This window comes from Misgurnus anguillicaudatus, chromosome 9 (assembly GCF_027580225.2).
Source record: "Misgurnus anguillicaudatus chromosome 9, ASM2758022v2, whole genome shotgun sequence".
NCBI classification, from domain to species: Eukaryota; Metazoa; Chordata; class Actinopteri; order Cypriniformes; family Cobitidae; genus Misgurnus; species Misgurnus anguillicaudatus.
In genome coordinates, this window is record NC_073345.2 from 20,011,577 (window position 1) to 20,035,184 (window position 23,608).

Genomic DNA, 23,608 nt, shown 5'->3' on the forward strand with positions numbered 1-23,608 from the left:
TTGTTCATGTGCTTAAAAATCATAATTACAATATTTCAGAGTCCAATTGAAGGCAGCACAAGCCTCTTAAAGGCGGGGTGCATGATCTCTGAAAGCCAATGATGATATTTGATGTCACCTAAACAAACACGCCCCTACCCCAATAGAATCAAGACCTTCTTTTGATAGACCCACCCCACACATACGCAACCCAGGCAACGATGTCGGTTAGTAGACATGCTCCTTACTGCTGATTGGCTACAAATGTGTTTTGTTACTCGGTCCGACTTTTGTTTATCAAAAATCATGCACCCCGCCTTTAAAGCAACACTTAAGAGTTTTTTTACCTTAAAATAACGTTTTCTAAAAAAGTTTCAGTTGTTCATCCACTCGAAACAGGGTGAACGGCACTTTCACATTCGCTTTGCAGCCCTCTATTGGCCAAAACCGCACTAATGAAGTTTCCAACCGTCGGATCGTGGTTCTGTAGTTCGAGTGAAAACTACAAAAACTTGCTTTACGGCAGACCTACAATCCAATCAGAGCCAGCTTTGCTGCAGTAGGCTAAATTATTTACGACAGTGGTAATGGACAATTCAGCTTCCAACCTGTAGGGGGAGCAAAGGGCAAAAACTCTTTAGTGTTGCTTTAAAGAGCACCAATGGTCCGATCCACGATTTTACATTTCCTTTGGTGTGTAGGTGTGTATTAGTACATGTTAATGATATTCAAAAGGTACAAATCCCAAAGTAAACGATGACGCAAGATATCGTCCCCAACGTAAATCAGTTTTTTTTATACTACAACAAAGACACGGATTGTAGGCAGCAGTTTACTTCCTGGGCTTGTTGACATAGACAAGACCGACATTAAGGACTCAGCTTGTAAGTTAACTCCTGTTAGCATTGCATTGTGAGCGAATCTTTCAAACATGGTAAGGAGCGTCACATTTCAGCTGACGATAGAGGAACTCAGGCCAATCACAATGTACAAATTAGGTGGCCAATCAGGAACACTACGCTTTTCAAATCAATGAGTTTTGTACAAAATCAGTGCTTTTCAAGTAGACAGTATATCTGGAGCTACAAAAATGTGCGGTATGTGGAAAATAATGTGTTTTTTAACCATAACCACGTGAACACATTGTATTATACCAAATACACCAAATAACATTGTTTTTTAGCAATGAAATTATATTTTATGGGAACAGTCTCTGATTTCATTACAGTAAATGTGTTGAAAAAGGGTGAAGAATAACACGCATGTAAAATCCCTCATAATAAACTGTATAAATATTTCAGTTGGACAGTTTTACTCATTTGAAGTCACCAAGTAAACCAGCAAATGTGACCAGCAAATTTTAAGTTGGTTGATTGACATGTCAGTGTCCTTAACAGGTAACAAGTGAGTTGATTTGTACAGTAGTGTCCCTAACTGTTGTCCAGGACAATACAAATGCATGCATTTACCAAAAATGTTTAAGTGATGACAAACAATTCTGGATCCTGATTTTGCCTGTGCTTCTCACTGAACACTAGTAATTGGTTCACCTAAAATGGGTCGCTCCATGTTTAAACAGGGCTTTACATGCTTGCTCATTACAGTGCATTGTCAACACTGACAAACATGGTTGACACTAATGGTTGCTTTCTGAGATTATTTTCTATATGCATGCAGTACATGTCTTTAATGAGGAATAAACAGTAACTATAAGAAAACGGTAATTGCTGGTTGTTTCCTATAACTTTTCAGTAATGTGCAGTCTATATTTCTGTAAATAGAGCTGGTGCACACATCTGTCAAAACCTCATCAGCCCACAGGGCTCAAGCACTGGAAACATAATGACTTGTTTTTATTGTTTTGCACTCTTGGTGTAATAATATTAGAGGAAAATACAATCATTGAGTTTGCTCAGTTGCATGACTTTTTGGTTGTTTGGATTTTTCCATTACTGACCATTATATTAATTACACTAATTAAACAGCATTCTGCATCAGGATTTATTGAGAATGGCCAGCGTGACACTTGTTGTTTTTGGACTGTTTATTGTGTAAATATACTGTAGATGAGTGGTTTGTAAACTTGACATTTTTTTAAAGCTGATGTCAATTTACATATGAAGAGTTTGGTTCCAAAACGCAATAAATCCATTTTGACAAATTTTCTATACCAAGAAAGTGACAAGATGAAAACCACTATTTTCTGTTACAAACTTTCACATAGCATCTTTAGGTTTTAAAAACATAAAAAATTCAAATCCATAACTTGATTTTCATAGATTTATTATAAAAACGAATTATTTTTTCCACAAAATGCAATAAATCCATGACAGTTTTTTATTTCAAAATGCTATAAATCTATTAAATCAATGTATAAATGTGCATTCATCTTTACCATTTTATATTTATTTAGTTGACTAGTGGTATACAATGATTAAAAAAATAAACATTAATGGCATTAACCAAAACACTTACTTTGTTATATTAAGAACACTGTCATTGCTGCAGTTAAACTTGATGTCGTCTCTACATTTTTCACAGCGATCAGCTGTAAAATGTATTGGTCCTGCTCGATTTTCGTTGACTTTGAGTAAAATAATGTAAAGTTTTTCATAAGATCCTCTGGGGTCAATGTGTTAGCATGAGAAGCTTGATGCTGTCTGGAGAACAAGCACCCGAGTGCCTCTCGCGGAAATTATTAGATGTTGATGGCTTACGTTTCTTTCCCGTCACAGAAAACCATCACAGGTTTAGGGATGCAATTAAAGTATTATTTTGTTTTGTTTGTTGATCACGAAGTACAAAGTAGATGAGGAAAACTAGGACTCCGTGTACTCAGCGCGCCGCCATTGCTTGTTTACATTGCGTGACTGGTGGACTGTAATTTCTGAAATGGATTTATTGCGTTCTGTAAAAAAGGAGGAGTGGTGTTTATCGCATTTTGGGAATAAAGGGAAAAAGGTGACAGAATAAAACGGCGGATATTGGATTTTGCGTAAAATTAAAAATTTACTTTTAACTACTGACCTGATATAATACTGATTTTGCCAGTAACTGATTTTTTTCAAAAATGGCGTTTATCGCGTTTTGGAACCAAACTCTTCATATATTCTTGACCATTTCATGGAGTTTCTGTTCCTATATTACATTTTATTAAAAACAGAATCGTACTACTTTCTTTCTCTCTTAATCCTCTCGCTCAATAATTATCGAACAAGGTGAGCGTCAGGGGTACAAAATAACAGGTCTCTGCATTGCTCTTATAACAAGCTTCCCAGCCACATGCGAAGTAAAATATCGGTATCATAATAGGTCAGATGAAGGCCAGCTTCCTGACTCTGCTGTTTTTCCTCTGACAGGTCACTCCGGAGTCCCAGAACGACTTTGGCAGTTACAACTGTACAGCCACCAATGTCATCGGCACAGAGTCAAAGGAATTCATTCTGGTTCAAGCAGGTTTGTGAATGTTGAGAGTACAACTGCAAAGTGAAAAGAAAAATGAATTACGTTTTTCCCCTGCGAACATATTAACAGCACAATGTCGAGGCTTTAATAAAGTATTCACGCAGCATTTTTCACGAAGACACGGGAAAAACGCCTAATGCACGATGTCTTAACACAGGAAAACCACTTCTAAATTTCCCTCTTAGTACTAATTTACAATCCACAAGGTGAGCAAAAGGTAAATCACCCTAGGACAGCGTTTCCTTAGTTTTAGATGAGAGCCCGCTGTCGTATTTTTTAGGCTGAGGCTCATGGGTAATAAAACCAGCAGGGATATAATTTTCAGGCTGCAGTGCTGACGGTTAAAAGCGATGCTGCCTCTGATATTTTTGGTGCTCTGTAAACTGGGACAGATGTGAAATGGTGTGGAAGGCTGTGAGGTGATTATTTAGTCTCAAAGCGATGGGGCAGCACAGGAGCGACGCCTTTCCTCTACATCACAGGCTTTAGAGACGCCGCACTCCCACAATGGCACTTTATACAGTCAGCACTTGGGGCCTGAATTTTTATTAGGTGATAAAGTGCAGAAATAGCTCCTAAAGCCAGGTTTGGGGAGGAAATATAAAATAAGTTTATTTCAAAAAGGTCATTTTATATATTTGTATTGTTTAAGTATGCTTATATAACAAACTCTTAATTTAGTGTTTCATGACTCACTTTCAGTCTTTCCTACCATATTTTTTTGTTCTGTCCCTTTAAGGGCCCTATTTTAACGATCTAAGCGCATTGTCTAAAGCGCACAGCGCAACGTCTACGAATCCACTTTTGCTAATTTAACGACGGGAAAAATGGTTTGTGCGCCGAGCGCATGGTCGAAAAGGGTGGTACAATTTTTAATGAGAAATGGGAGTATTTCGGGCGTAACATGCCATAAACCAATGAGATTCTCAGCTCTCATCCCCTTTAAAAGCCTGTTGCGCTGGCGCTATGTCTAATCCCTATTTAGATGACGGACTTTGTAATCTGAAAAACTAAGCGGAGGAAGAAGATCCCCAGTTTAAGATTAATGTTAAATAATTGTGTTGTTTTTACTTGTATTGAAATTGTTCTTTTTTGGATTAAAACCTTTAAAACCCTTTTTCTTTCAGTCATGGAAGTAAAAAAGCAGGCTTATAGTTGCTTTAAATGTATGGCTATCCAATATCATCAAAAAATTATTTACAAGTATGTAAGAAAAGGTTTGTACTCTAAAAATACTTTATTTGTAACAAACAGGAGATAAAGAATGTACAAACGGCTCTCCTTTCAGCACTTGGACAGCGTCACGAGATTTTTTAAGCATTACTTAAAAATGTTTCTCATCTCACCATATCCGCAGGTACAGAGTCATCATATACAATAAATCTGTGAGGTAGCATTTAAAAAAACATTTAAAAACAGATGCATTTGTTTAAAGCAAAGCATTTATTTACTTAACAGGCTGCAGGTGAAGCAGCTCTTTGTGCCTTCTAACGTCTCATAAATAGTCCTCATTTATGTCCAAGAGACTCAATAATAATCTTTTACATTCAATCCTTTAATCTTTCATATTTAAAAGCGTTTTTGTGCTGCTGCGCATTCATGTATGTGTTAAGCAAACCCACGTTGTCGTCCCGTTTAGACGCATATTACTAATGCGCTCTTTAATTAACATAAAACATCCATTGACTTTAGACTTTAGACCAGGTTTTAGTTGGTCAATGGCGTAGTCTATTTTGGTTGCCTCAAAATAGCAATGCGCCTGAACACACCTCGTTTTCAGACCAGAACGCCCATGGGCGCAAATGCATTTGCTATTTAAACAACGTGGCACTAAACGTGAAAATTATAATTGCGCAGGGTGGAAAATAGCAAATGACACTTGCGTTGCGCATTGCGCTGCATTGCGCTGGGTGTAAGATAGAGCCCTAAGGCTCAAATATAAAGTGCTTAACTAATTTATTAGACCGCCTTTGTCTCAAAGACAAGTTTCAAGTTCAAGTTTCTTTATTTTTGCCAGAGCGACCTACATCGCCTGGAATTCATTTTGGTGAATTGGCTCACACAAAACAATACAACATAACATATACAATAAAAAACATACAATTTAAAAAGAAAACAAATACTTAAATTTTTACCAATAAATAGTAATATAACAAATTTAAGAACAAAGCTATGTCTGAATAAATAAGGTTAGTGCTGTTGTGAGTTGAGGGCCCTCACAGCCTGTGGGTAAGTACTGTTGGCAAAACGAGTGGTTCTAGTTCTTATACTTTTTAACCTTCTACCTGATGGTAAAGGAATAAAAAGTGAGTTAGCAGGGTGTGATGAATCTTTAAGTATTTTCATACCAGTTTTAATCAAACGGGTGTTATAAATGTCACAGATCTTAGGGAGCTCCAGCCCAATTATTCTTGATGCAACTCTAACTACCCTATTCAGTGCAGACTTATCGTCAGCCGAACAACTTCCCCACCATACAGTAATGGAGAAGGTGAGAGTGCTCTCTATTACAGCCCTATAGAAGTATAGCATACCAGCCTTGGACACTTTAAATTTCCTAAGCTGTCTCAAAAAGTAAAGTCGCTGATGTGCTTTTTTAACAATCTGGCTGACATTGAGGCTCCATTTGAGATTTGAGGATATAATAATCCCAAGGAACTTAAAACTCTCCACCCACTCTATAATTTTGTCATTAATGGCCAGAGGCTCGAGCGACCTTATATGTTTGGTCCTAAAATCAACAACCATCTCTTTTGTTTTGGAGATATTGAGAGACAAATTGTTAATTAAGCACCACTCAGCCAGCGAGGAAACTTCTATTCTGTAAGCTGATTCATCATCATTAGTTATGAGGCCTACCACAGTGGTATCGTCTGCAAATTTAAAAATCTTTACTGAATCATGATGAGACAAACAGTCATTGGTATAAAAAGAGTATAAAAGGGGAGACAAAACACACCCTTGGGGGGCGCCAATGCTGATCGACATTGATTTTGACAAGATGTTATTAACCCTGACCACTTGAGATCTGTCAGTTAAGAAGTCAAGTATCCACTTACATATGGATTCCTTAACCCCCAACCCCAGGAGTTTGTCACATAATCTCTTTGGTATAATATTGTTAAAAGCCGAACTAAAATCAATAAATAAAACCCGAGCATATGTGGCTGTCCCCTCCAAATGTTGAAGAGTGTTATGGGTGCAGAGAGAAACAGCATCTTCAACAGATCTGTTCTCCCTATATGCGAACTGGTAAGAATCAAGTGGCATAGCTGAAAGATGATTAGCCATTAGTCGCTCAAAAACCTTCATAATAACAGAGGTTAGGGCCACCGGTCTGTAATCATTCAGACAACTCGCATTCGACTTTTTAGGTACAGGAATGATAATAGCTGATTTAAAACATGCCGGGACTTTACATAATCTAAGAGACCAATTAAAAATATCAGTAAAAACATGCGACAGCTCATTGGCACACCATTTAATAGTGGCAGCAGAAACCTGGTCGGGGCCTGCTGCTTTCCTACAGTTTTGTTTCCTCAACAAAGATCTGACCTCTTCTTCTTCTATCAGAAAAGGTGGTTCAAGAGGAGTTATGTCATTAAGAAGATTAGAGCTGACTGAACATTCAGAATTACATTCAAATCTACAATACAGCATCATGAAGTTCTGTAATGCAGACTATTTCCTTTTCAGAGAGTTTTTGACATTTGAACAGGAGTGATGAATGTCAACTTGAATTTGCATTTTTATACCCAAATTTGAGCAGGCACATTCTGCTTCTCTCAGAAGTCAGAAATTAATCGACCGTAACATTTAACCATTAAAACTTATTTTTCTATTAAGGACAATGGGGCGGTTTCTTGTACAGGGATTAGCTTAAGCCAGGACTAGGCCTTAGTTTGGTAAGGAAATATAACTAGTTTTAAAACATGCCTTACTAAAAATATTACTTGTGTGCATTTTGAGGCAAAACAAAGAGCACTGATGTATTTTAAGATATGTCAGTACAAGTTGTTTTCAGTTTGGACAGCCCTTACATTTATTTTAGTCTAGGACTAGTCTAATCCTTGTCTGGGAAACCGCCCCTATAACTAAATAACTGTAATTGGGTATCCGATGAAAAAAAGTAGCCTATATCAAATTACATTCCTTTTTTTCTGCCTTTCTTGTAAAACAGTAAATAGGACAATTCATGTATAACCACAATTATATTTTAGCCTTAGAAATACTACAATGACTAAAAAGCATACCCATACTACTGGATTAACCACTGCTGTTTATTGCGTTTGGGGAAAAAATTGAGAAAGGATTACAGAATAACACAACGGATATCAGATTTGGGTAAAATTAAGAATTTACTTTTTAATACTGACCTCATACGTGTTTTGGGACCAAACCCTTCACATTTTATTTTCGACAAGGTATTTGTTTCAGACATCAATTTAGCCACTAGCCAGACTGATAAATATATATAGACTGGAAATTCACTTTGGTTTAGTCGTGTAAACGCGACAACACGTGCGCGTCCAATAATACGTATATAGAATAACTTGCAAAACAAACTTACTGCACAAAGCCTGAAGCAGCACAATCCTTATAATTATCAATAATATCATGCATCCACGGTTATGAACACCCAACAGGCATCAAACTGTAGACATGTAAAAATCACCCTTTTAAGCAACATATTGGTTTGCCTGCAATACATCACACTTGTGGTTCTTGGAAAATTTGTTGTGGCCACTGCAATAACTCTTATCTCGATGACACAAACCCATTACAGTTTTTCATTATTTTTAGTTCCTTTATTGCCCAACTTTCTTTTTGTGGTGTCCTGCTTGTGTGTGCAGGTCAGTACTGTATGCTTCACTGTTGTCTTGTGTGTGTATATTTATATTTGTTTGTGTATACTGTAGATGTGCCTTCGGCCCCCTCTATCGATCGCATAGAGCCGTATTCCAGCACAGCGCTGTTGGAATTCGATGAGCCAGCCTCCAGTGGAGGAGTGCCCATCCTTAAATACAAAGCTGAGTGGAGAATAAAAGACCAAGACTGGACCGACAGAGAGTATGACGTCGAGGATGGTGAGTGTCCAGTGCACCCTCGTACTGTAATAACATTTCAACTGGAAGCAAGCAAGAAATACAAGGCTTTGGGGAGTCTATTAAAGCTGAGATGTCAGTTTTATGGCTTTGTTTTGTAAAATGACAGGGGAATCTAATTTATTGTATTAGAACAAGACTTTTAATAGTGATGTTTGTAGTGCCCCCATATTTTATAAGTAGCATGCATTAAAGAGATAATTCGACCAAAAATGATATTAAACACATGACTTACTCACCCCGAAGCTGTCCGAGATGCATATGTCCATCATTTTTCAGACTAACACATTTTCAGTTATTTTAGAAAATGTCTTATATCTTCCAGCTGCTAAACAGTAAAGTTACGGGGTCCAGCTCCTTCAAGACCAAAAAATGTGCATATATCCTTCCCCAAAGAAATCCAAACGGCTCCAGGATGATAAACAAAGGCCTTTTCAGGGTAATCCGCGCGGTGGTGTTGTAGAAATATCCATATTTAAAACTTTATAAACAAAAATATCTAGCTTCCGGTAGCGCCGCCATCTTAGACTCCTCTCTATTCAGGAGAGAGTATCATCGTAGTGTACGTACTTTTCTTACTGATGTATGACAAATTTGGAGGGCGGGGCACAGACCAGCCGCTGAGAAACCTCCGTAAACTGTGTACACTCTCATCTTGAATGCAGACGCGAGATGGCAGCGTTACCGGAAGCTAGTTATTTTCGTTTATAAAGTTTTAAATGTAGATATTTCTACAACAAAACAGCACGGATTACCCTCAGAAGGCCTTTGTTTATCATCGTGGAGCTGTCTGGATTTATTTTGTGAAGGATGGACGAACATTTTTTGGACGTGGACTCCGTAACTTTACATTTGATTAACTGAAAGATCTAAAACACTTTCTAAAATAACTGAAAGTGTAAGTCTGAAAAATGATGGCCATATGCATCTCGGATGACTTTGGGGTGAGTAAATCATGAGTTAAAAATCCTTTTTGGCTGAACTATCTCTTTAAGAGGTGTTTACACTAGAGTATCTGTTTTAAACAAACTTGCATAAATGCATTAGTAACTGGATATACACTTTAGAATATAAACTAGCTTTTTCTTTGTCTACACTTCCATTGGTAGTCACATCAACGCTTACTAGCATATATTTAAATGTGAATGTAGGCATAGGGTTAATAAATACATAAACATTTGCATAGATTTAAGGTTTGCTCACTTTTGTCATGTGACTTACGTTGACCACTTACATCATCGCAAATTGCCGACGCTCAATGAAAATAAATGACCGCACCGAACGACCCTCCCATAGTTAGTATCGCTGCTAAACACTTTCCACAGCTGCTGCTAGCCATTTCAAATTGCCACAAAACATCCTCCCCGCTGTCCCTTTCATTGGCGATTCATCTGGCAAGCATGAGAAACACGATGCAGAATTTACCAAAAATAGATGCGCAAATGTGACTAAGGGACAGGGTTCACTTGAATGCTAAATAAGAGAGCTTGGAGCAGTTGTCACAGCCTGACAAGTGCTTGTCTGTGGGTCTCTCTCTCTTTCTTTCTCTCTCACTCTCTCTTTCTCTCTCTCTTTCTCAAGGGGAGAGATGTCAGTTTGCTCATTGCTGTCAGCTCGATCGCTGCGCCAGACCTCTTTGGGACATGCGTCAGAACAAGCCTTACACACACACACACAGATGCTGCCTTTCACAAAGCAGTCTACCAACCACCTACACACGTCCCTGTTCAGCCGGTGTCTGTTTGATCACTCAACCTTTTGTCAGGCCATCTCTAAAGCATTAGACTTGCATGATACAGTGCAGCCATGTGTGGTATCAAACGCAAGGTACCGGATGGATCTGTTGAGCGGGTGCAAAAAGCCCCAAGCAACACGTGTATGATTTTGAGGTCTGATTCAATAAAGAATTGTTCTTTCGGATGATTCTTTTTATTGATTCAGCAGAACTGGACTCGCCACAATCTAAAAAAATAGGTTGTTTAACCCATGGTTGGGTAAAATACTACCAAATCACACTTGTAGCCAATCAGCAGTAAGGTGCGTGTCTACTAAACAGCATCGTTGCCTGGGTTGCGTATGTGTGGGGCGGGTCTATCAAAAGAAGGTCCAGATTCTATTGGGGTAGGGGCGTGTTTGTTTAGGTGATTTCAAATGTCGACATTGGCTTTCGGAGATCATGGACCCTGCATTTAACCTGAAAATGGGTATATTTAATCCAACCATGTGTTGAAACAACCCAGTATAGGTTATTTTAAACCCTTAAAGCAACACTATGTAGTTTTTTTACCTTTAAATAATGTCTCTAAAATTATTTCAGTGATAGAACAACTTTTAACTGGACAAACTGTACTGTTGCTGCAACCTGAGCAGCCTCCTAGCTGCTACAAGCACACTCTGAAAGTGGCGATGGAGGGTAGAGCACACAGCCCCGCCCCTCCCCCTGCCTGCAGAAGAGTGTCTGATACCAGGCACTATTGCGCTTTTCAACCACATGGGGGAGCTGTAAGTCATTTTTACATGGAAACTACATAGTGTTGCTTTAATTTAAGGTGCATTTAATTTACCAGCGGAAACAAAAAGTTTTACAAAAAATATTTCTAATATACACCATGCCCCAAAGAAAGAACAGACATTTTTACCACCCAATTCCATGTTTCTATATCAAATCTTTTAATGAAGCTCTAAAACTGTCATCCTTCAGGTCTCAACTTGATCACCATTGTTGGGCTGAAGCCCGAGACCATTTATGAGGTCAAGATGTCCGCCATCAACGGAAAGGGTGAAGGAGACAGCAGCCCTCCGGAGAGCTTTAAAACTCAACCTGTCCGTAAGTGCCCACTCTCTCTCTCTTTCTCTCTCACTTTATCCCTCTTTTAAACTTTGTATCACATGACCCCGGCGCACTCTTTACCCATCACGTCCCCTCCTCAGTGCAGCAACAGACCTCACTACCCACAATGCATCCTGCCGTGGACCCCGCCAACCCTGCTGAATGTCACTCCCAGGAGATGCATTGCTTGTCCTTTGCGTGTGCTTCTGTGTTTGTACATGTGTGTGTTTATTTAAGCGTCCGTCTGTGTGTTTAAACACGTTTTTGAAGGTCCATCCCCTGTGTCATCACAGCCTCTCACCTCAGCACTGCTTTCTGGTGATGCGGCGTATCTTTCCATCCGTACAGCACGTCGGCTGGTCCCAGCATGTGCCAGGCAACAGCTGTGTCTCTTGGGTCTACTCAGAGCTGTGAGCTCTGTTAAGTGCCATTCTTGTTGATTGGGCACTCTTTTGTAAATGATGAAACCCTCGTATCCAGAATCAATCAGGATTAGACTCTTAGGAATTAGATTTTTATCAGTCATACTATCTCATACCCATAAAGCTGGGATATCTTTCCATTAGGGTTTAAGCAGTAGTCTACTTAAGGAATCATTGCCAACAGCCCATAGAAATATTTAAAAATAATGCACACCCAAGGTAGTAATGCCACCTTACACCGCAGGTGTGCATTATTTTCAGCATTATAGAGTCAATTATTCCCTTATACCACGGTTACCACAGACGTTGGTAAGACATTTGACAGGTCAGGTGTGGTTTATCGAAAAATAATGCATTCCTGTGGAACATTTCTTAACCAATCAGAATAAAGCATTAAACAGACCCATTTTTTCTGGCTTCGTGGGTCATATTTTATGGCTGTTAAAGGTGCAGTGTGTACATTTTTGCGGCATCTAGTGGTGAGGTTGCAAAGTGCAACCAACGGCTCAGTCCACTGCTCACCCCTCACTTTTGAAACGCATAGAGAAGCTACGGTAGCCGCCATCGGAAAAACATGTCAAACTTAGTAAAAAAAGTTAGTTTCTGTAGAAACATGGCGGCACAAAATGGAGACTTTCACGTAAGTGTATGTAGATAAAAAAGTCTCATTCTAAGGTAATAAAAACATAACAGTTCATTATAAAAAGGTCTTTATACATCCCTAATGATGTAGTTTTGTATATTATTTGCATTTCTGTCAAGAGATCATTCTTAAAATTAAGCACTGCACCTTTAAGAAAAACAAGCAATGTGCAATTCAGGGAAATTATATAAAATCTGCTTTGTTCTAGAATGAACAACTGCAGATACACTGAACTTATACACAATTAATTGTTTTTAATTATTATTTATGCATAAATATATCATATTTTTATGTGAAATTGTTAAATTAATGAATGAAAAATGTGTGGTTGATAATTGCAGCCATTTGGCTTTTTCTATTATTATTATTATTATGATAAATGTCTCATTCACTATGAAACAAGTATTTATTCAATGGTTTGTATGAAGGTGAAGTGAAACGGGAGATTTATTTGCAGTACTTAATTGACTCTGTGTTCTGTCGCTCTCTACATTAATAAAACATCATCCATATTTAATTGTGCAATGCACTTTTCGAAGTTCCTACAAATCTACAAGTTTAATTACTATGTGTCACGTAAAGCTGTAGGCTTAGAATGTTCCGCCTAGAAGCAGATTAGAAAAGTCAGTTTGCAAGAAATGTGGGATGAGCTGAAAAACACTTCGACTTTGATTTATTCAATTTCCTCGTACTCTTGCAGGGATTAAATGACGAAAGTTTAAATTGCATAAAAATTCTCTTTCCTTGTCGCTTTATTAATCCAGTTTATTGATCCAATTCGCTTGATCCGACGCAACACACTTTGTAACAATATTACAAAAAAGGAGGCCAGACTGCAATAAACGTACAGAAATGTGTAAAAAAAATAAAGCAAGTCTTGTATACTTTTTTATTGGCAGTGCATTGTCTCATAGCTGGCAGGAGTGAATTGCTCCATTGATATTCAGTAAAATCAAAGAAAGGCTTACATGGATTCTTATTATTTTGCTTATCTTTGCTTCAACACCCTTCGCTTTCACAGTCCCCACATTACCTCTTTCCCTGCACTTATTTCTCAATAGCTATTTGGGTCAACCAAATTTGCCTTTTTGGGCCTTCTCTCACTATAATGATACTATATTATTTCTATATGATATTCTGCTAGTTGATTTACAGATTTTCTTGCTATTTTATTTAATCGCTAAATGGCAAGTTGGTATTGGCTCTTATTTCATTCTTTTTTTAACATTCGCTTATTTTTTGTGGTTCTCATCATGTTTTCCATCTTGTTTTGTTCCATTGGACGTCAGGCATCCCTTTCAAAAGTAAGTGTTCCATTTCACTGCTTGCTTTCTTTCTCGCATCTGTTTGTTTTTCCATTTGCACCCATTTCGCCTGCTTACACTCCTGCCAAATCTACAAGTAAGCCTTTGAAAAAGATAGCACAGCCTCGGATAGAAAAGTAAAGACCCTATGTAATGATGCTTGTCGAGTGTAGTTTTTTTTCCCAGTGTTGATATAGTTCCTGTTGTGAAAGAAAGTGGAGGTAGGAGAAATTAAAATGCTTGCTCCTGTTTTATCAATAACCATTTGTGTGACCTTATGTCACAGCCATGAACTACGATTGTATAATATACCTGTGTCCAAAATAGCCCTCATACCCTTAAATAGTGCATTATTTGAGGGAACATCTATTTTTAGTGGTGTCCGAATTCATAGTGGACACTAATGGTGTATTTCTATTCCATAGTACCCCACGGTTTGGGTCGAGTCAGCTTACTTTTGGGGGCTTTTCCACTGGGTGCAGTACGTAGTACCCGATTTTTAGTACCACCTCGGTTGGGGTTCCAAGCGACCCGAGCTGATAACAAAATGTGACGTGTAGATCACTCACTGATTGGTGAGAATCGTCACTACCAGCGTCATCGCTATAACGTAAAAGACTACCTTTACCTTCGGGCTAGCTTGCGCGGTCTTGAGTAAACCTGTTGTCATCTGTGCTTTACTGTAAGTTCCCAAACTCCCTTTTAGCGATTAAAAACATCCATAGGTTGAGAATCAGTAACACCATAACAGTTTTTTTCCAGACTTGCAGTTTGTGGTGGCACATTCGCGACGCACACGTCCGCATATATGCTAAAATGCAACTTAAATGAGGCTCACAGGTGTTTGCACAGAAACTGTCACGTGAGACAGAGGTAGTGATAAACGCGATGTGCAAATATCTATTTGTGGTGGTCAATGAATGAAGTAAATGAATGTATGGGAATGTACAACGACGCTCTCACTTGTATGATGTCACAGCAGTAGGAAGCGCAAATATAACGACACGCCTACAATCCCTCCCACTACGTGTTACTAAACTCGATGGAAAAGCTAACCAAGCCAAAGGGAAGTGAGCTGACCCAACCTAAACCGTGGGGTACTATGCAATTGAAAAGTGCCATAATCTAACCCCACAATGCACCGCAATTATGCTACTCGTCCACTGAGGTTCACACTGAATGAATTCTAGCGTCTTCCGCCCACACTGCAGCACTTTCGACCATCTCAAATGTCCAAATTTACTCGTTTTGTTTCACTTTTTTGAGTGAACTATGTAGTGAATGAGGTGATGGGGGCTACAATATTTCTGACACATGATACATGCCATTGATACTAGAAGGCACCTAGTATTTATAATTTAAGGGAGTGCTTTATTGGACAGAAAATATGCATCCCAAACGCGAGTCATTGGCCGTCTTCCCTGAAAAGAAAGACTTTTGAACCTTTAGGAGTACAGAGGGATATACATGACCTTGAAGCTAATAGATATTTACTGTGTGCCACAAAAATCCATATTTGATTTAGTTTTAAATAAAGATTCTGAACAGAATGAGTAGTTTTTCTTGTAGTGGACTTAATTAAACTTCCTGAGGTTTTATTCACTGAATTAAAAAAGTGAACTGTGAGGGCTCACGTTAACCTGTTGTTGTATTTTCCAGATGGAATTCCATTCTATTACTCAAATGAGAAACCAGATTTGCTGTGAGATGATTTAGACCGGTGGTTATTAGTTACAGTCCTGAAGGCTGACTTTAGAAAATTGCTTTCTTTTTTCCAACACCTTAAATGCACAAGGCAGAACTAAATCATACATGAAACAATTAATGCATCATTTATAAACCCGGGTGCATTAGGTCGTGGACTGAAAAGAAATTATGGTCTGAGCTCCCTGGGGTCTGTTGATGTAAAGCTACCATTTAAACATACATACTAGAAAGTTGGCCCGTTTAATTATTGTTTATGCTGCTTTTCTCCTAGTCAGAATTTCCTTTTAGTTATCTCCACCTTTCCTTTTTAATGAAACACAAATATATGCAAATCTACCAGGTCTCAAAACAAACAAAATCTTGTTGTTCGTCCGTAGGATGTTGGCTAGAATGACTCAACACATTAAATAAACATGTAACATTTAGCATTTGTTTTCGTCAAGGTTACAAGATGATGAAGCTGTCACTAATTTAATTAACAGTATTCTCTTGTTGGAAGTCGGTATTGTCCTCATTATCCTGACACTGACAGGGATCATTTGACTTGAGGAAGCTTTCTTCTGGTCAATACACCGTGGAAAAAAGAGGCAATGTGTGAGGTAGAGACCGTGTCTTGTAATGGTAATGTGATCTGGTTGTGCTCAGGGTAGATTGATGACATTGTCCGATGTTTTCCCAGCGTACCTGTGCGAATTTGAGAGGTGATTTGTGGGACAATGATCCAAGCGTTCCAAACCCTGACCAATCATTTGTCAGTTTACGCGTGACAGGTTAAGACCCCAGTGACGGTCCAGAATAGAAGGTTTATTTGTCACAAGCGAACTGCACTATAACAATATCACAAGTCTCTATTTGAATTTGTGCGATCATAACCATCTCAGACATAATAATAAGTCTTTGAAATCCATCTTAAAGACTCATAATTTAATTATGAGATTAGGAGCATAAAAATTGTATCTCACAGTCAATGTTAAACATGTCAAAGTTTTATTTCCACGTGTTCTCATGCACGATGATTTTATGTAGCAAACAGTAAATCACAAAAATGACTTTAGCTTAGTTTTCACAGGCAGGGTCACATAAAGTTTCCATTAAGGAAAGTTTGAAAGTTTGGCTCATCTGTTATGAAGCAACAGCAGGCTTTCAGTGAGTGGCATAGTTTGACATAGATAAAGCTTTGAAGTCGATGTGCCGAAGCCCTCGCTGGTCCTTGTCAGAGATTTATCACCAGAGGCCATGCCACGCTCTCAACCAATGGAGTGCTGGATGAAGTAGTACAGAAGAGAGGCACAAATGATTGTTGCTAGTGGCATAATAGAGATCCTACTTCCTCTAGAGCGAGCATCTGCGCCTCTGACCTCCTCAGCAATGGCTGTAGAAATTTTTAAAGTGCACTGTATAATTCACATTACTATGGACTGTGCTGCAAGGACCGGTCATTTAATGTAAGTGAGCTCTCTTTTCATTTTTAGAACTATAATCGTGAAAAAAGAGACTGAAATTGCATATGGAGATTGAATGATGACAAGGCTAGCTAGGGTTGTCACGTACTGTAGAGAGCAGATAAAGGCGACTTCTTTTTTTGATGGATGTTAGACCTCTACTAGGTCTATCTTTTCGACAGGGTCATTCAGGATGGCGACTCGAATATTCTGAGACAAATGTTTTTGTGCATAACTCAATGGGCCCTTTGATTGACAGTCTGTCTATGGGTCACTCTTGGCCCCGGAGGGCAAATAGACACCACCTTACATAGCTGTTTTGATGTGAATCTGACAGCATGAAAGATCAGAAAAGACCACAGATGTACCTATAAAGAGAGTGATAATCTGCTGTGATTATAAAATCTTGTATGTACTAGAGGTCAGTTCAAGACAGGGCATGCAATTGCAGACCCAACAGTTGAGATATAGTAGAATCTAACAAATACATCTAGCCTGCTGTTTAAACGTTTGGGTAGCACAGAGATTACTGAATTGAGGTGTGAGCTTTTTTCTCTATATACAGTACGGAACATTGATTATCTATTTACAGGGTTCCCACGGGTCCTTGAAATCCTTGAAAGTTTGTGAATCTGGGGGGAAAATCAAGGACCTGGAAAGTTTTTGAAAATATACATACATAGATACAGGTCATTGAAAGTGCTGGAATCTATTTATGCAAGAAGTTTTCTGGAAAAAAATCCATATTATTCCCTGTGTAGTGTAGGATAATATCATAAACATTCTAGAATTTTTAAGCACACGTGCTAAACTGTTCGCTACAAATGATTATATCTTCTGTATGAGGATTTTGATTCATACCAAAATGCTTTTTTGCATAATTGTGTTTAACACATAAAAAAGTCTCGGGTTACGTATGTAACTGTTGTTCCCTGAGAAGGGAATAAGACGCTGCGTCTCCCTTGCCATACTTCCTGCATCCCTGTAACGCCATCTTTGGCAATGTCTTTGTCGTTAAGCCTCATCATTGGTTGAATTTGATATACACATTCAGACCCACTTACCCCTGGAGGCGTCCCCAAAGTGTCACCGCAGTGACGCAGCGCAAGTTCCCTTGAAAGGGAACTGTAACAATGTATCTTAACCCTGGAGAACCCAAGAACCCTTTTCTTAGCATTAATTAACATTGGCCAAATTGACCTGTGGGTTCTCCAGGGTTAAAAGGTAACACAATGTAACTCTCACTTGAAATGTGTCTCCACATTTAGTCATTGAATTTGAGGGTATTGGACCTCAAAAGTCCTTGAAAGGTCCTTGAATTTGAAGTTAACTAAGGTGTGGGAACCCGGTATTTAGGGCGAAGTTCTATTATTGACGTTACAGTTACATTTTGCACAACCATACTGAAAAAACACAAACTTACCACTCAGAAACTTCCATTTTCAATCCCCAAATAATTTATTATTTCTTAAAATTGGTATCTTTGTCTGATACAGGCTCAAACGAAATGTTTGTTTGCCCATACACGGAGCTACTATAATTAGCTGCTCTTAGAAACAGCCAATCAGAGCAGGGTTCAAAATTATTATTCATAACCCTTTTGAATCCCAGGGTTGTAAATGGACATGTAAAACTGTTTCTGGATCATTTTTGCACTTCATAAAGTCACATAACCTGTGGGTATCAGAGAACAATTCAATTCAATTCAATTCAATTTTATTTATATAGCGCTTTTCACAATTGTTAATTGTTGCAAAGCAGCTTTACATGAGAAGATGTAGAGGAGAACACAGAAAATTAATAGATAATATAAGAAGTAGAGATAGTGGTTAAACCGTACAAGCGAGCATATTAATAATGTAACGTATACAGTAAAGTGCTAAGTTAAGCCAAAGTTGGCTGACTCTCCCTGGGAAGAAAAAAGCCCCTAGGAAAAAACCCAATGGGAAAAACTCCTAGAAGGACAAAAACCCTTGGGAGGAATTAATATATATTTATATATATATATAGATACGGTAGGGATAGGAGGCGGGTAAGCGAATTAAACTGGTTTAGCCGGTGGTCGTTGGTCGGGCATCGGCTGGTCATCACGTTGAAGGACAGCCAGTGGATCAGTGGTGCGATGATCTTCACAGCAACAGGAAATGGGTCTGTTTGTCTCATTGTCCTCGTGGTCGAGGACGAGACAGGGAGAGAAAAACAGAATTCTATTAGCGTAGGGGCCGTTCGCATGTAATGCAAGTGTCAAACATTATAGTGGTTCAAGTCAGCTCGGTTCCAGACAGGCTAACTATTGCGGCAATAGCATACTACCCATATGAGGTATGTGAGTGCTTTGTTCTAGACAAACTAATTACAGCGGGAAAAGTACATTTACTGGACATTTTATGTGAATGCTTTGTTAAAGAAGAATGTCTTAAGTTTAGATTTAAATTGATCGACTGTGTCTGATACTAGAACATTATTTGGTAAATCATTCCAGAGCTAAGGGGCTAAGTAGGAAAAGGATCTACCACCTTTAGACACTATCCCATATTCTAGGGATAATTAAGTGACCAGAATTTTGTGAGCGCAGTTTACGTGATGGATTGTAACAATGTAATGTATTGTATTAATGCATTCTTTGGCACCTTTAAAAGACAAAATTCTCATTTTAGATTTGTTCTCTAAATGTCCTATCCACACTATTCCTACGCCCCATGACGCTTTGTGCGAATTATGGGTGCGACTTCCGGCGCATACTGTCACTGAACCAGAACCGGCGATTTCCATGATGATTAAGGTCATAATTACATGTATGAGCCAGTGTGAGGATGAAATTAAGAAGTGTCCTGATACATTATATGAAGATATATTCAATCGTTTCATGTTGTTCCTCGGGGGTGACGGGTCTTCAATGAGCAAATATAAAAGCACAGAGACATGCCGTATCTCTACAGTGGGACAGTCAGTTGAGTGTTTAATACATGGAATATACAAAGACTTCTTGTTTTTAACATTTTCATGTGATTGTTTAAAATGTCACAACTGTCCCTGGTGTGAGTTTTTTTTAAACTGCAATTTTTAATCGACTTTTTATGTTTATGTTTAGTTTTTATGGCGACACAAGCTTCACGCGATCCAACAGCAGCAGTAACTTATGCTTCTCATTCAACACATTGTAAGTTATTTAAACAAGCCATAATAAACATATTAAACTACTATTACATGTTTTCAGTATTGTTTTCGTTTTATGGAAATATTATTATGCAGTAGATAAGACATGAGCTTATGAAATTATTTGCTTAAAAAAATAATTTAAAACATAACAAAGGTAACGTTACGCACAACCACATCACAAACTATTATAAACATTAACTAATAAGCAGTTAATGTAATCTCATAGCAGAATAAATAAATCAGCATAGTTTTATCAGCATAATATGTTGTTTTTTAATAATTATTGTATTTATTGTTCACTGATCAGTTTCTATTAAAGGTTTTACTGGATGGATGTGTGGATAATAGATGCCCGTGCATCACATTCAGTTCTTGTGCGTGTATTATAGTTAAAACAAATGTTTTGTAGAGATTTACTGTGGTTGTATCATCTATTAAGGCAACCCCTAACTGCACAAGTTATGCCAGTCTTCCTGGATTTCATAAGCATATTTTAATGCTAAACGGCAGACTCATATCCCTCGCAATAGGAATGATAGCTGTAGTGGCTCAGGTTTTACCCATCTGAGCTCAAAGATGGCGTCGCCCGCATTTACGTCAGGAATAGTTTGGATATCAGATTAATCTTGTTTTAAAGATGATAGTTAGTGTCTAAAACAAAGGTTCACATTATTTCTTTTACCTCAAATTCAAGGATGTCTTTTCCTCTAAATCTAACTAGCATGAAGCTCATCCAGCGCTCAGTTTTTTTCACGTTCAGTGCCGAGCGCCAAGAGTTGAAAAATGTTTAACTTTGGGCAAAACGTCACTTTTCTATTTAGCGTCCAATCACAGTGAAGGATGGGCCGAACAAGAACCACAACAACCAATTGTGCAATGACTGATAAACTGAACAGATTTATCATAGCAACCCAAGTGCCCAGCCGAAAAACGCTGTCAAGCGGCCACAATTGGCATCTGCCTGGCGTTTTCAGTCGTGTTTAAACACTTTAATGTACACGCCCCCTTATAAAATAATTAATTATTAGAAATAATAGCTAACCAATTAAAATGGCTTTAGTTTATATAAAAATGCCTAGTTGGTGTGGAATGACATTTTGCTTATGAAATAGTGTGACTGAGTACAATTTAAACAGTTGTGTAATGCATCGAAAACTATTTATTTTTTATTGCATACCATCTGTCATTTATGTAGCTGGCACATTGCATTGAAGGTATTCTTTTATACCTGTTTCATGTGAATTAAATCCATGACCTTGTCGGGTTTGCACCAACTTGTTTTACCAGTAAAGCTACAGATAAAAACAACCAAAGCTCACTAGCAAGGCTGAGTACACTAGAGAGAGCAGACTCTAAAACATATTACATCTTATGTGGGACTTTATGAGTTTATACCCATGAGAAATGACTTTAACTAGGTCTATTGCCCAACACATCTGGTGGGTCTCTGTGGTTTCTCTGCTTCAGTGCCAGTGATTGCAACTTTCAGAGATAGAGACACAGGCCAGTGACCTAGCAGATGGTCGGCGTTCTCAGGTGGAGTTCTAGAGCGCTTTAATTGAGATTTTCTTCCGCAATAGCATTAACATCCCCTTCATTCCCCTTGACATAAAACACTTATGATATGATAATCCTTATTCTGCAGAGCAATTTTCTCTGACTCTCTCTCTGAAACACTGTGCATGCTTTGAACTCCACCCTCTGCTCGGTGATATCTACAAAGCACTGCACAAAAGTAAATGCCCCTTAGCATTTAATCAGACCGCAACGGATAATAAAATTCCATTTTAGCATAGATTTTATCATCTGCAGACTTGTAGACCAAATTGTGTTACAGGGCAGCGTTTTGTGAGCTCAATGAGCCTGTGCTTGCAAAGAAAGCTAGCACTGTATGCTTGTTATAATGCTCGGAATCAGATTGAATTAACAACTGAACATATGTCTCATATGATGGTGCTTAAGCTAAAATAAGTCTGATATTTTTACGGCAGATGGCAGCAGACATTTTGGCAGACGCTTTAAGTGCATTCAAGCTATACGCTTTCATACAATGATACTCATACATACTGTATAGTCAAATCCAGGACGTTTTGCACTGCTAACGCCATGCACTACCATTCGAGCTACAGGCACATACATATTTGAATAGATTTAAAGTAGCATATAATGTATATTGAGTGCGTTTACATGCACAAAATAAGCGGATATCTTTCAGCTTAAAGCTCTAAAAAGTATGTGTTTACATACAAATTAACAAACTGGCAAGCAGAAAACTACCTGTGCCAATTAGATTTAGCTTTAGCCCTTTATGACATTTCGCAGATAAACGGAAACCTTAGACGTTATCAATTTATTAACTCTTTCCCCACCATTGATGAGTTATCTCATCAATTAAGAGAAAACGCTTCACCGCCAATGACGAGTTTTTACAGCAATCCATATTTCCACTATTATCCACTAGGTGGCACTCTTACTAAACTTATAAAACACTGAAGCATCCACTGATCCAAAAACAGTAAAAACTTTGTATATGTTTTGATCATCGTTTTGAATCTGATTTCTAACAAAAATAATTCACAAAAATTGAATGATCTCAGGTTTTTGCTCAAAAAAGAAACTTACCCATATTTGAGAGGCCATAAGAAGAGAACAAATAAAAATAATATTTTTTGAGTGTTTTTTAAGCAGGTCTTCATTTAAGATATTGTATCGTTGTATATTTAAAAAGGAAAATCTTCTGGAAGGGAATAAACTTTTGTAAAAATCATAAAAAATGCTGGCACTGGCTGGCGGGGAAAGAGTTAAGCATAATGTAAACGCACTCACTGTATGCATTAGCCTATACTTCTCTCCTTAACCTTCAGAATCCAAAATGTTCCAACTTTTTTCATCTTGCTCATAAATAAATATACAGTCGTATGCAAAAGTTTGGGCACCCCTATAACAATTTCCATGATTTTCATTTATAAATATTTGGGTGTTTTGGATCAGCAATTTCATTTTGATCCATCAATAACTGAAAGACACAATAATATTTCAGGAGTGAAATGAGGTTTATTGGATTAACAGAAAATGTGCAATATGGATCAAAACGTTATGAGAAGGTGAGAAATCATGAGAAAAGGTATTTAAGGTGGTCAATTCCAAGCTGTTGTTCTCTTTAACTCCCCACAAAAGAGTGGCAACATGTCAAAACAACTCTCAAATGACCTGAAAACAAAGAATGTTCAACATTATGGTTTAGGGGAAGGCTACAAAAAGTTATCACAGAGATATAAGCTGTCAGTGTCCACTGTGAGCAACATAGTGAGGAAATGAAAGATGACAGGCCCAGTTCTTGTTAAGGCCAGAAGTGGCAGGCCACGGAAATATTGGCGAGGCAAAGAGGAAGGATGGTGAGAACGGTCAAAAACAGCCCACAGACCACCTCCAAAGACCTACAACATCAACTTGCTGCAGATGGTATCACTGTGCATCGTTTAACAATTCAACGCACTTTGATGCGAAAGAAGCCTTTTCTGCATACACGCCACAAACGGAGTTGCTTGAGGT

The 23,608-nt window shown here is 38.2% G+C and overlaps 1 protein-coding gene across 7 annotated transcripts in view; it reads left to right on the forward strand.

Annotated features, from left to right (window-relative positions):
• Positions 1–23,608, forward strand: part of ncam1a (neural cell adhesion molecule 1a) — a 311,353-nt gene that overhangs the window by 245,916 nt on the left and 41,829 nt on the right. For all 7 annotated transcript variants that reach the window (XM_055180863.2, XM_055180866.2, XM_055180867.2 and 4 more), the window contains 3 exons: positions 3,339–3,435; positions 8,364–8,531; positions 11,251–11,376. In XM_055180863.2, coding sequence (XP_055036838.2) covers positions 3,339–3,435; positions 8,364–8,531; positions 11,251–11,376 — 391 coding nt within the window. The remainder of the gene's footprint in view (positions 1–3,338; positions 3,436–8,363; positions 8,532–11,250; positions 11,377–23,608) is intronic.